Source organism: Eschrichtius robustus, chromosome 1 (genome assembly GCF_028021215.1).
Source record: "Eschrichtius robustus isolate mEscRob2 chromosome 1, mEscRob2.pri, whole genome shotgun sequence".
Lineage (NCBI taxonomy): Eukaryota > Metazoa > Chordata > Mammalia > Artiodactyla > Eschrichtiidae > Eschrichtius > Eschrichtius robustus.
Genome location: NC_090824.1, coordinates 59,749,348 through 59,762,686, shown reverse-complemented (window position 1 = coordinate 59,762,686; position 13,339 = coordinate 59,749,348). Strand labels below are relative to the sequence as shown.

General features: G+C 35.4%; 1 protein-coding gene across 1 annotated transcript in view; it reads right to left on the bottom strand.

Moving 5' to 3' along the window:
• Window positions 1–261: 261 nt before the first annotated feature.
• The window catches only part of FBXO33 (F-box protein 33), a 31,828-nt gene continuing 18,750 nt past the window's right edge, over window positions 262–13,339 (bottom strand). The window contains exons 2-4 of the mRNA XM_068545855.1: window positions 5,519–5,629; window positions 4,287–4,972; window positions 262–2,317 (exon numbers count right to left, since the gene is read on the bottom strand). Coding sequence (XP_068401956.1) covers window positions 2,046–2,317; window positions 4,287–4,972; window positions 5,519–5,629 — 1,069 coding nt within the window. The 3' untranslated portion in view covers window positions 262–2,045. The remainder of the gene's footprint in view (window positions 2,318–4,286; window positions 4,973–5,518; window positions 5,630–13,339) is intronic.

Genomic DNA, 13,339 nt, shown 5'->3' with positions numbered 1-13,339 from the left:
AAATGCATAATACACTTGGATTTTGTGCTAAACAGTCTGTTGTTTGCTTTTAAGCTTATGATGTTTTGCCATAGTGAGTTAAAAAAATTAAAACCCTCCAAATTATTCTGCCTATAGGTTTTATGATATATTCTCAAATTTAAGCTTTGCTGCATCAGAATACAATAGGAGCTAACATGATTATACACATTATAAGAATTACTGCAGTTTATTTAACACTAAAGGTTTTCATGCTTCATGAACAATTAAATGTTACAGTGATCACTTTTTAATGCTTTATTCATTGATTAAAAGAATATACATTTAACATAAACCATACAACATCAGTCATCAGGTCAAACATTCAGCTGGTTTCCTTACAGTTTCTGTCAGGAGTTATTTTATCTGATCACATTTATAAGATAAAATCTCACCACATCTGGCATTTACACACACTGTGCCAGTGGATTCACACTACTGATGTACATATAAAATCCGCATGGTATGTGCTCACTGGAGACAAAACAGTGCACACCTGTCAAAAGGTCATTTTAATATAAGATGGTAAAACCATTTGTAAAATACATATAAACTTTTTCCATAAATAGAATCATATCTGGACATTTGTTGCATAAATTGTGTTTCCAAAGCTTACACTAGAGCAGCCAGGTCTCAGCACTGCTGGGCACCCACGTTGGCTACTTACTTTATTATTGCAGACTGTCCTTTAACATTAAATGCACAACATTCGTACCACTTAAAACTGGGGTCAGGTGGAAGTCTCACAGAGACCACGTCTGTACCGCGGTTGCCCTGAAACAGTTAAGTCGGCTTTTAAAGCCTCTCAGATATAACAAGGTTTTAAAACATACTTCATGGAATGTTCTTCATGTATCATAGCAGCTCATACCTGTGATAGAACAAGCTTTCAGTTTTTCCTTTCTTTCCTTTACATTCACTATTCACAGTGAAACAGGTGCATGGTTTTTTTTTCTTTTTTTTTTGTTTTTTGTTTTTTGTTTTTTTTTTCAGAGTTCTGAGGTTGCTGACTGAGCCACAGCACAGCTGTGTACCACAGGTCGAAATTCGACCTTAAATATTACAATCTAGCAGTATCTGGCTGGCCAGACTGGGCCAGCCCCTGCCAGCATGTGGGCACTTCTTCAGTTAAATCTATTCTTTGGCAGCTGACACGCGCGCTGACAGAGAAAAATCCAGTGACTTGTTGCTAGGGATTTCACGACTAATGTTTGTTTGCAAGCATGTGTGTTTACAAACTCTGTGTTTTGATATTCATTTAGGAGGTTTTACCCTGGAATATTGTTTCTTTCTTCCTCCACTATTTGAAATCTTGGCTAAAAAGCTAACTTGAATGTATGATGTAATTGATGAATTAAATTATGTCAGATATAGTTTTAAAAAATCCAATAATTTGAGTATTTGTTTATGTAAATGCATTTAAAAAAGGATTAAGCAATGTTCTAACCTAGTACTATACAAAATTGAGAATGGTAATTGGTGATATCAACTATTATATATGTAATGAAAGTTAGAGTCTTGGCTTTTCTGTTAAAGATAACTCATTTGGGATTGTATTATCCTCCCTCCTTCCATTTCAAAGAAAAATTAATGAAATGCTATCACACAATGAATGAATGCAGTGCATTGCATACAAATCCACCAGGCTATGGATATATATCTATATATGTATAAAAATATTTTGGCTCCTGAGCTCTGACACACAAAGAATAAAAACATCAAAAGGCAGAGTAACTCAGTGAAAAATAAAGTTAGCCAGCAACCTCAGACAACCTTCGGTTGTATATTCTTAAGGTTTGGTAACAAGTCCATTAACCGTGAAAGCCCTATACATTGTCACTTTTAACTTCTAAACCAATACCTGACTACGTTCTTTGATCAAGAAGTAGAATATACATATATAATTCTATAAAGCTAATACTGATTAAACACAGCACAAAGAGATTAATTCACACTACTGAAAAAAAAAAACCATAATAGAACCCTCCTTGCATATGTAACCACAGGAATTGTACATTTAAAAAAAGCTAAATGTCTTCGCTGAAGCTTTGCATCTCTCTGTAAAAATGACGATTTGGTTCAGTGAAGACACTGAGTGATTCGATGTCCATGATCGCGTGCCAAGGTTGACCTAGGCCCAGGGATACCTGCTCAATAAGGTTATGTACTGGATCCACATCCTGGTCGGCCAGTTCACCTTGGTCAAAATCAATGCTTTCTTCAGTGACTTCAAGTACTTTTAGATCAGAGCCACGAAGACGAGCAATGGCAATGAGGTTGTGTGCCCACACTGTGTAACCTTAAAAATAAGCAAAAGAGAAGCACTGTCATTTCCTTGCATTTTATTTTGTCTGTTTTATAAGTTAGTCTTTTCCACAAATTTGTATCTCACTTACCACTTTGGGGGTCCTTTGCCTTTAAAAATATGCTGAAATTTGAAAGGAAGTACGATTGCTTAGCTCAGGGAAAAAAAGACTAGAAGCCTGATACTGTCTCCAAGAATATTACTGTGGCTGGTGAACAGATTAGGTGCCGTAATCGTATTCTGATATCATTTCAGTTAGTAAAACTGAAGACATTTAAAGTTTAAAGTATCATTTTATAGCTTTTGACAGTGTCGTATCAAAAAACAAATTTTTATTTCATATATATGTATCTATTAAGAATACATAGGGGACTTCCCTGGTGGCGTAGTGGTTGAGAATCCGCCTGCCAATGCAGGGGACATGGGTTGAAGCCCTGGTCCAGGAGGATCCCACGTGCCGCAGAGCAGCTAAGCCCGTGCGCCACAACTACTGAGCCTGCACTCTAGAGCCTGCGAGCCACAACTACTGAGCCCACGAGCCACAGCTACTAAGCCCGCGCGCCTAGAGCCCGTGCTTGGCAACAAGAGAAGCTACTGTAATAAGAAGACCGTGCACCGCAACGAAGAGTAGCCCCTGCTCGCTGCAACTAGAGAAAGCCCACGCGCAGCAACAAAGACCCAATGCAGCCAAAAATAAATAAATAAAATAATAAAAATTAAAAAAACAAAACAATACATAGTAAACTGGTATTTTTCATTAGTAAAAGTCATCTCCTATGATGCTTCACAGTCCAAAGTTATAAACTGACACTTTAAAGATAAATTGTTAATTGTCAGTAGCAAATATGTAAAGTATAAAAACAGTTATGGGAATGATGGGTACTAACTTCAGAATAGTGGTTACCTCTGGAAAGGAATAAAGTTGAATAGAGGGAGGAGCTTTAGCTGTAGCTAACATTTTACTTCTTAATAAAAGAAAAAAGCTTTAGGGAATTCTCTGGTGGTGCAGTGGTTAGGACTTGGCACTTTCACTGCCAGAGTCCGGGTTCGATCCCTGGTTGGGGAACTAAGATCCCGCAAGCCTCGTGGCGCAGCCAAAAAAAAAAAAGTTTAAAAAGACTGGCTTAAATTAATTTTAAATAACCTGCCATTTCTTCATCCTATAAAAAAATCCTAATTTACTTATTACCTTCAATATTGATCTATTCTTTGTTATTACCTCTGATGACTGGCCAAATTATAAAGCAAAACTTGAAAAGCAAGATATACTCCCGCTCAAATGCAGCTAAAAGATTAATTCAAAAATAATGAAACAGAGATAATAAAGTATGTTTAAGATGTTCATAGAGACTTCCTATTTTGTATTCTGTAAATGTCTTATAAGTTACAGAAAGGAAGTAATATGTTCTTCTAACTTGTAAGAAGAGGAATGCTCTCCAAATGAAAACAGTTCACAGTAAGATGACAGGTCCACCAGTAAGAAAAGAACATATCCCAGCCAACAGAACCATCATTTAAAAAATACTGTACAAATTAACATGTTGATACCTAGAATCTAGAAGATGAGGCAGTGAGCATGAAAGAAATCATACTTTCTTCTTCCTTCTGTGTTATATTTTTAAGAGCTCTTATGATTAGAGGAAGAAATATATCTACTGCAGGTGGATATGTATGTATATTTTCTTAGATAATTTCAAATGCCATTTTTGTGAATACCATCAATCACATGGTAAAAGAAAAAAGTAACATGAGAGCTGGAACAAAACACTACACTTAGGGTAAAATATGACTTTCCACTTGTAAAAGTGGTATATCTTAAACACGTTAAAAAGTATAAAAATCTGTATATCAACTTGTTAATAAGAGTTCTTGACAGTATAAATGCCAGTGCTATCTTTTTACTGGTATAAAATGTTTTAGGTGTAATATCAATATCAAATTATAGTGAACAAAAATCACCTACCATGAATTGCCAGAAGAGAGAGCTTTGTGCACCTCCATGCTAATAAAACCAACGGATCTTCATTTCGGTTGTCACTAAGATCTGGAAAACCAGATGTGTCAATCACATCATTCATTAATATAAAATGAGTGAGGAACTTGTCATACTGCCTAGATATAAGATCAACAATAGCTCCTGAAACACAAGTGATGTAGCTGTCAAAATGAATCCTCTCTAGTGGTATACTGGGTTTCAGAATCTTTAACATATCTTCACTCTTGATATCAAAAGCCATTATATAGACCCGGAGGTTGGTGCTCTTTCTTGACAAGGCTTTCCAATGCTCATCATTTGGCATGTTGTCCAGAGACTTGTGCATCACGGAAACATTGTGGACCAGGAGAGAAAGTCGCTGCAAAGGCACATGGTTGTTATCGGTTAAGACTCTTGCCATCTCAGCTGTAAAGTCACAGAAATCCAGGGCAAGTGAGCGTAGATTCACGAATTGCTCCAGTTCTACTGCGGTGATAAGGGTGCTGTTACCAGGAATATTGTTGTCCAGTAAACTCAGGTGCTCCATGGTGTTGGCAATAGAGTTTGAGAGAGATGACAGTGATGTTGGGGTTACTATTTCCAGCATAAACCCACAAGACAGCCACTTCAGTTGCCTACTATTACTAAGTATTTCTTCAAACAGCTGCTGAATTCTGTAAGGAAAACACATGCCACACGATCCTGTTAAGTCTTAGCTCTAACCTTTAACACTGATTTTTGAAAATAGGGAATTAAATGGCATACAATGTTGAGATCCATTTCCTCTCATTAGTTAATTTCTGTTCAACCCACAAGTAATATTATCATTAAAATTCACATAAAAATATAATGAATAAGAAGTCTTAAACAAATAGATATATTAAACATATAGAAATATGTTCTTCAAGTAAGGGAGCATTTTACACCAGTATGGTAGAAAAGACTGATGATTTACAATTTATGTTATAGCAAAGACAAGTAGAGTAGTAACAGTCTTAAATAGCAATAATTACCCAGTAAATTCTTTGATATGTCTGAAAGATTTATGACATGGAATGGCATGTATTGATCACTGGATTTCATAGTTAAGACATTTCCAGGGTAGATGTTCTTTTCAGAAACAAGTATCATACTCTTCTGATTGTATGTTCTAATTTTTCAGAAAAAAACAAATTGTTATTAATATGAGTCCCTTTCCACTAACTAACTATATAACTTACTGTTTAATTTTTTTGCCATCAGGGTCCACCTTGCTGAGGTACGTATTTGACAAACTTCCTTGCTGCTGTAGAACGCTTATGTCTCCAAAAAGGCTAAACTTCTGGAGGTTCCTACAAGAAAAGTAATTTAAAGTAATTGTCTAAATAATTAACATAAAAATATAAATGTTAAAAATAAAAATATGCAGAAGGGATATTCTAGAGATGTTTCTATCTTATAACTCATTTAGAATCCAATTAAGTACTTTCAGATTGCTTTTAACATACAATGAAAAGCAATGTGATTCAAGAGAAATAGCATAAGCTTTAAAGAATGAGGCATAACAATTAGTTCAGGAACTCAATGTTTTAGTGACCAGGGAAAAGTCTTCTTAAAGTCTCTGGGACTCAATTCTTTATCAGTAATAATAATAGCTACCTTAAAGGTTTAGGGATGAATAAATAACAAAATGACACATGAAAGAACTATTTAAGCTCTAAGTTTTATATATATGTTAACTGTAATATAAAATTTCCCCAAACCAGTTAACTTAGTGTGTTAAATGCTCAAGGGTGGGGCACTGCCCTGGAGATATCGTCTCAGTAAGAAATATTCTTTAACTAAAATCTAGAGAACCTTCCCCAGTTTTATGACCAAATGTATAGCTTATCAAAAAAAAAAAACTATGTAAAAATCTTTCAATTTTAATAACTTTAGCTATAAAACATATTTTTCTAATAGTAAAATTCTAAATAAAGTAGGAGAAAGTTGATTACAGGATAAAGATTAAAAATTCCTAAATGCTAATAATAATGGTCAAACAACAAAAATTCAACTGAGTAAATTTAAAGATCAAATTGGTTATTAAAAGATTCATGAATCAGGTAGCATCCTATGTAGCAAACAGAAAGGAGCTCTGCAGAGCCGTAGAAAAGGAAAGGCTTTTTTAAAGGTGGAAAGGGGGCAGAAAAAGTAAATTATTAGCAAATAATGTACTGTTGCAGGCAATGGTCACCCTCCTAAACGGAACTGAAGGGCCTATAGGGCAGATTACCTTACTAATGCTGACCAGGTTGACTGATTATATTCCTGGGGTAGACTGAAACTGCAATTGTGCTAGGTATTAAGTCTTAGTTTGGTGACACAGGGTTTAGCATAAGTGACTCCATTTTGGGTCTTCTGTTTCCTTTATAACATAACCACTAGAGATTACATCTGTAACACAGAAGTTTGGGATAACTTTAATGAGAAATGTATAATCCACAAGAGTGACAAAAGAAGATTTAAGTAAACGAAAGATAACATTTCTTGATAGTATGTCACATTTTCCCAAATTAATAGCCTTAGTTTCACTAAAAAGCCTGATGATTCTAAAGCTTAGCTAGAAGAATAATCATTAATTCATTTATGCATTCAACCAAGTTTTCTCTTAGAGCCTACTAAGTACCAGGCACTGTGTGCTCCATCAGAGACAGGACAGGGATCAAGCGCTGTGAAGGACAAGCACATGGTGTCACATCTTAATGGGGGTATCTGACACTGTGTAAGTCAGAAAAGGCTTCCCTAAATAAACTGATGAAAAATGGGACCTGAAGGAAATGTGGGAGCTAACCAGGAGAAGGAGCATGAGGAGAGGCTGTTGTAGGGAAAAGGAAAAGCATATGCAGAGCCCCTGAAGTTGAAAGGAACAAAGTGAGCTTGAGACACTCAAGGAAAGGGATCTAGAATACAGAGAGTGTGAACACAAAGTGAAATGAGGTTGTAGAGGTAGACTGAGATGCCCCCAAATGATTTTAAGCAGGAAATAATAATGATTAAATTTGTGTCTGGAAAATATTGCCGTAGCATTGGTATAGCCTGGCAGGAGGCAGAGTCTAAGTGGGGAGACTGGTTACAAGAGTATTTTAGTAATAGAGATAAAAAATGGTATCTTGAACTGGATTTTTAGTGGTAGAGGTGAAGAGAAAGGACAGTCTCAAAACTATATTTAGTTATAAAATGGACAGGAAAAGGTCCTGGATTAGCTATAAAGGGGTGAGGGAGAGAGAAGTCAAGAATAACTCCTAAATTTTTGAGGTTGTGGAACTGCATATCTGGTAGAGCTTTTCATTCAGACAAGGATTCATAGAAATGAATCAGAAATTAATTAGGGTTTTGGGGGGCTTACGGGGTGGAGGTGAGGTGGTAGAATAGTTAGATTATGAGCTCTATTTTGCACATGTTGAGCTTGAGTGCCTTTAAGATAGTCAAGTTAAGATATCAAGTAGGCTATTCCAGTTCTAGAGCTGAGCAGTTATCTGGATGATAATTGAAGTCATGGATGGGGGGAATGGGGCTTAGGAAAAGAGCATAAATGAGAAGAAAAGCAGGCAAAAATTTCAGTTATGAGGAATTCCAATAATTAGAGAAGGATGAGGCTCAAAAGAAGAGGTCAGAAGTTGGAGAAATGCCAGAAATATGGAAGTCACAGAAACCAAGGGATAAGTATTTTACAGAGAATAAAGTGATCAACAGCAGAGTCATGAGGTCTCATAAGATGAGGACTAGACATGTCTCTTTGGCTTAGCAATATGGTGATCAGAATGGAAGTTGTTTTGTACAGTGTGATGAGAAGAGGTCAGATTGGATGTTTAGAAATAGAGATAGTGGATACAAATATTTTAAAAAATATGCTATGAAAAGGAGTAACACAAGAGACTAGAGAATACATAAAAGCCTCCAAATGAGAGGCAAAGGTAGAGGAGAATGGATGTGGCTCTTGATTAGCAAGATAGGGAAGGATGAAGGACTTTCATACCAGATAGTGAAGCATACTATGTGACCAACAATATCAAAACCAGTATTGGTATTAGCAGAAAAACAGGAAGACAAGTCAATGGAATAGAACAGATGGCTAAAAATAGACCATTACATGAAAGACTTTAATCAATGATAAAGAAGGTATTACAAATCAATAGGGAAAGGCATATTTAATAAATGGCATTGGGATAAGTGATTAGCAGTTTTGGAGAAAAATCAAATTAGAGCCAATTCTGACTCAATAGACCAAAATAATTTGCAGAGATATTATTACATACTAAAAAGTCAAGGTAAAACCGTATATGAAAAGTACATGAAAATGTAATGAATTTTAATCTAATTTCTGAGATAAGGCTTTCTAAGCCTAGAAATAATAGAATAAATCAGAAAGGAAGAGGTAAAACTTTGACTATATATAAATAAAAACCTTGATATTTAATAGTATACTAAAAATGGCAAACCAACATAATGAGAAAAAAATTTGTAACGAATGCTACAGTCATTATTTAAGATATAAGAGGACTCCACATAAATCAAGAACAAAAGCATTAAGAATCATACTGGAAAATGGGAAAAGGTTATAAAATAACCAATGTAGAACATGTCAAGGAAAATATTAGAAGGATTGCTAATGGAAAAAATCTAATATTTTCTTGACTTTAAAAAAAATTTAATCACTCTAAAAAACCTAATGAACTTTCCATGTGATTACCAAAGAAACTGTATTCTTAAAAACATTTCAAAGGAAGACACCTACTTAGATCTTTTTTGCCATTTAAAAAAAAAGTTATAGAACTGTTCCTGAGAGCATGGCTACCATATCAGACTCCAAAGGTACATTGCTATATATATAATTATGACTGCTTTTAAAGTATTTTCCCTTTTACCCTTTCTTTATTCTGAAGTTGCCACCACATCCATGAATTATAAAGAGGTTGATTTGCTTCCCAGAGCAGAAGTTGATAACCTCTTCTAGAAAGGAAAATTTAAGACCTTGTATCTAAAAGAATATTTATTTTTGGAGAACAAGTTTTTATATAAAGTAGAAAATAAAGATATCACATTCAATTTCTAATAATATTCAGAGAGTCCTAAACAAGTCACACAATCTTAGTATTTTTCTCCTTCCAACCCAGTTTCCATTAATTACCACTGTATAACCATAACACTGTCCTTTGTGGTATTAAAACACATGTGTGAGAAGCTTTTCTGCCACAAAGGATTAAACAGCTACAAGAACTGCCTTCCCACTGTAAACAACAAGAAAAGTGGACAAAATATGTGAGACAACTGTTTTCACACACTGGACAATAAATAATATAGGACTGTGATCACTGAAGGATGGAATAAAATGAGATGAGCACTATGACTGCCTCAGATAATGGCCTGGAAAGGGTTTCCAAGCTGCTAGCTGTGGCTCTGTCATATATGGCCTCTATTGTGTTGAGGTATGTTCCCTCTATGGCCACTTTCTGGAGAGGTTTTTTTTTTTCCTTTCATAAATGAATGTTGAATTTTATCAAAACCTTTTTCTGCATCTATTGAGACGATCATATGGTTTTTATTCTTCAATTTGTTAATGTGGTGTATGACACCCATTGATTTGTGGATATTGAAAAATCCTTGCATCCCTGGGACCAATCCCACTTGATCATGGTGTATGATACTTTTAATGTATTGTTGGAGTTATTTTGCTAGTGTTTTGTTGAGGATTTTTGCATCTATGTTCATCAGTGATATTGGCCTGTAGTTCTCTTTTCTTGTGTGATACCTTTGTCTGATTTTTGGTATTATGGTGATGGTGGCCTCATAGAATGAGTTTGGAAGAGTTCCTTCCTCTGCAATTTTTTGGAATAGTTTCAGAGGATAGGTGTTAACTCTTCTCTAAATGTTTGGTAGAATTCACTTGTGAGGCCATCTGGTCCTGGACTTTTGTTTGTTGAGGGTCTTTAAATTACTGAATCAGTTTCAATACTGGTAATTGGTCTGTTCATATTTTCTATTTCTTCCTGGTTCAGTTGGGAGATTGTACCTTTCTAAGAATTAATGAATTCAGTAAAGTTGTACGATACAAAATTAATATACAGAAATCTGTTGCATTTCTATACACTAACAATGAAATAGCAGAAAAAGAAAGTAAGGAAACAATCCCATTTACTATCACATGAAAAAAAATACAATACTTAGGAATAAACCTACCTAAGGAGTCAAAAGGCCTGTAATCTGAAAACTATAAGGAGCTGTTGAAAGAAACTGAAGATGGCACAAACAGATGGAAAGATATACTGTGTCCTTGGATTGGAAGAATTAACATGGTTAAAATGATCATACTACCCAAGGCAATCTATAGATTCAATGCAATCAGTGTCAAACTACTCATGGCATTTTTCACAGAACTAGAACAAAAAATCTTAAAATTTGTATGGAAACACAAAAGACCCTGAATAGCCAAAGCAATCTTGAGGAAGAACAGAGCTGGAGGAATCAGACTCCCTGACTTCAGACCATACTACAAAGCTACAGTAAACAAAACAGTATGGTGCTGGCACAAAAACAGAAATATAGATTAATGGAACATGACAGACAGTCCAGAGATAAACCCACACACCTATGGTCACCTAATTGAAGACAAAGGAGGCAAGAATATACAATGGAGAAAAGACAGTCTTTTCAGTAAGCGGTGCTGGGGAAAATGGACAGCTACATGTATAAGAATGAAATTAGATCATTCTCTAATATCGTATACAAAAAATAAACTCAAAATGGATTAAAGACCTACATGTAAGACTGGATACTATAAAACTCTTAGAGGAAAACATAGGTAGAACACTCTTTGACATAAATTGCAGCAATATTTTTTGGATCCATCTCCTAGAATAATGGAAATGAAAACAAAAATAAACAAATGGGACCTAATTAAACTCAAAAGCTTTTGCACAGCAAAGGAAACTATAAATAAAACGAAAAGACAATCCACAGAATGGGAGAAAATATTTGCAAATGATGCGACCCACGAGGGTTTAATTTCCAAAATATGCAAACAGCTCATACAGCTCAATATCAAAAAGGCAACAATCCAATCAAAAAATGGGCAGAAGACCTAAATAGACATTTCTCCAAAGAAGACATACAGATGGCTAAGGGGCACGTGAAAAGATGCTCAACATCGCTAATTATTAGAGAAATGCAAATCAAAACTACAATGAGGTACCACCTCACACCAGCCTGAATGGCCATCATTAAAAAATCTACAAATAATAAATGCTGGAGAGGGTGTCGAGAAGAAGGAACCCTCCTACACTGTTGGTGGGAATGTAAATAGGTACAACCACTATGGAGAACAGTATGGAGATTACTTTAAAAAACTAAAAATAGAGCTACCATATGATCCAGCAGTCCCACTCCTGGGCATATATCTGGAGAAAAACCTTACTTTGAAAAGATACATGCAGCCCAGTGTTCACTGCAGCACTATTTACAATAGCCAAGACATGGGAGGAATCTAAATGTCCATTGACAGATGAATAGAAAAAGAAGATGTAGTACATATATACAATGGAGTATTACTCAGGCATAAAAAAGAATGAAATAATGCCATTTGCAGCAACATGGATGGACCTAAAGATTATTATACGAAATGAAGTATGATGATATCACTCATATGTGGAATCCAATTAAAAAATGATACAAAAGAACTTATTTACAGAACAGAAACAGACTCAGATTTGAAAACAAATTTATGGTTACCAAAGGGGAAACATCAGGCAGAAGGATAAATTAGGGGCTTGGGATTAACATACACAATTATATATAAAATAGATAACCAATAAAGACCTATTGTATAGTATATGGGACTCTACTCAATATCCTGTAATAACCTATATAAGTAAAGAATCTGAAATGAATATATGTATATGGATAACTGAATCACTTTGCTGTACACCTGAAATTAACACAACATTGTAAATCAACTACACTCCGATAAAATTTTTTTAAAAATATAAAAAAATACCCCCCCAATATTACATAAATAAATACATCCAAATGATACAAAAACAAGGATTTATAGGCTCTGAAGCTGAAGTCCAACCTAGAAACTGTTGGCAAAACATTGTGTTTATGTGTACTTTCTGGAGAAGGATCACTAGCTTTCATCAGCTCCTCAAAGATTAACCAAAAAAGATCAGGAACCATTGACCTAGGCCTAGAGTCCTATGGGGATGTTAAAAAAACACAACAGTAAAACAACAAAAACAACAAAAACTCTAGACTTATATACATGACCCGTCCACACTTAAAATGTAATACTAACCACATTTACGAATGTATACCCCTTCTCACAACTGCCAAGTTCTAAGAACTACTTCTCTCTGTAAGTTAAGAAAGAACAAGCAGCTATCGGCTAATGACAGAGATTACTATAAAGATTAACACAAAAGTAGTAAAAGAAGAAGCAAAATTTAAGTACATTTATGTTAGGACCAATACCTCATTTATTTTGGGCCTAGAGTGTTGAGTGTTTGTCAATTTTGTTGGCAAGCCTTCAAATTCTAAGAAAAAGACTTTTCTATCAGAAATGCTACTTTTTAATCAACCTAAGTCAAAGCTGTCAAAAACCAAAACCGAAACCGAAACCAAAACAAAAACCCATAAATTACATGAGTTTCCCCGTTTCTGGTCAAAGTTAAAATGCTTTACTTTGGAAATTCTTAAAGAACTTTGTCATATATATAGTGTTTAATCATCCTCAAAAAATTCTAGCCCAACCTTTTCTTCACAAAAGTGCTGGACTGTCTGCTCAGTTAACCTCTCAAAGAACCTAAGGCCTCTTAGGTACTTCCCTGCTGGCGCAGTGGTTAAGAGTCCGCCTGCCAATGCAGGGGAAAACGGGTTCAAGCCCTGGTCCAGAAAGATCCCACATGCTGCAGAGCAACTAAGCCCGTGCACCACAACTACTGAGCCTGCACTCTAGAGCCTGCGAGCCACAACTAGTGAGCCCACATGCCACAACTACTGAAGCCCACGCGCCTAGAGCCTGTGCT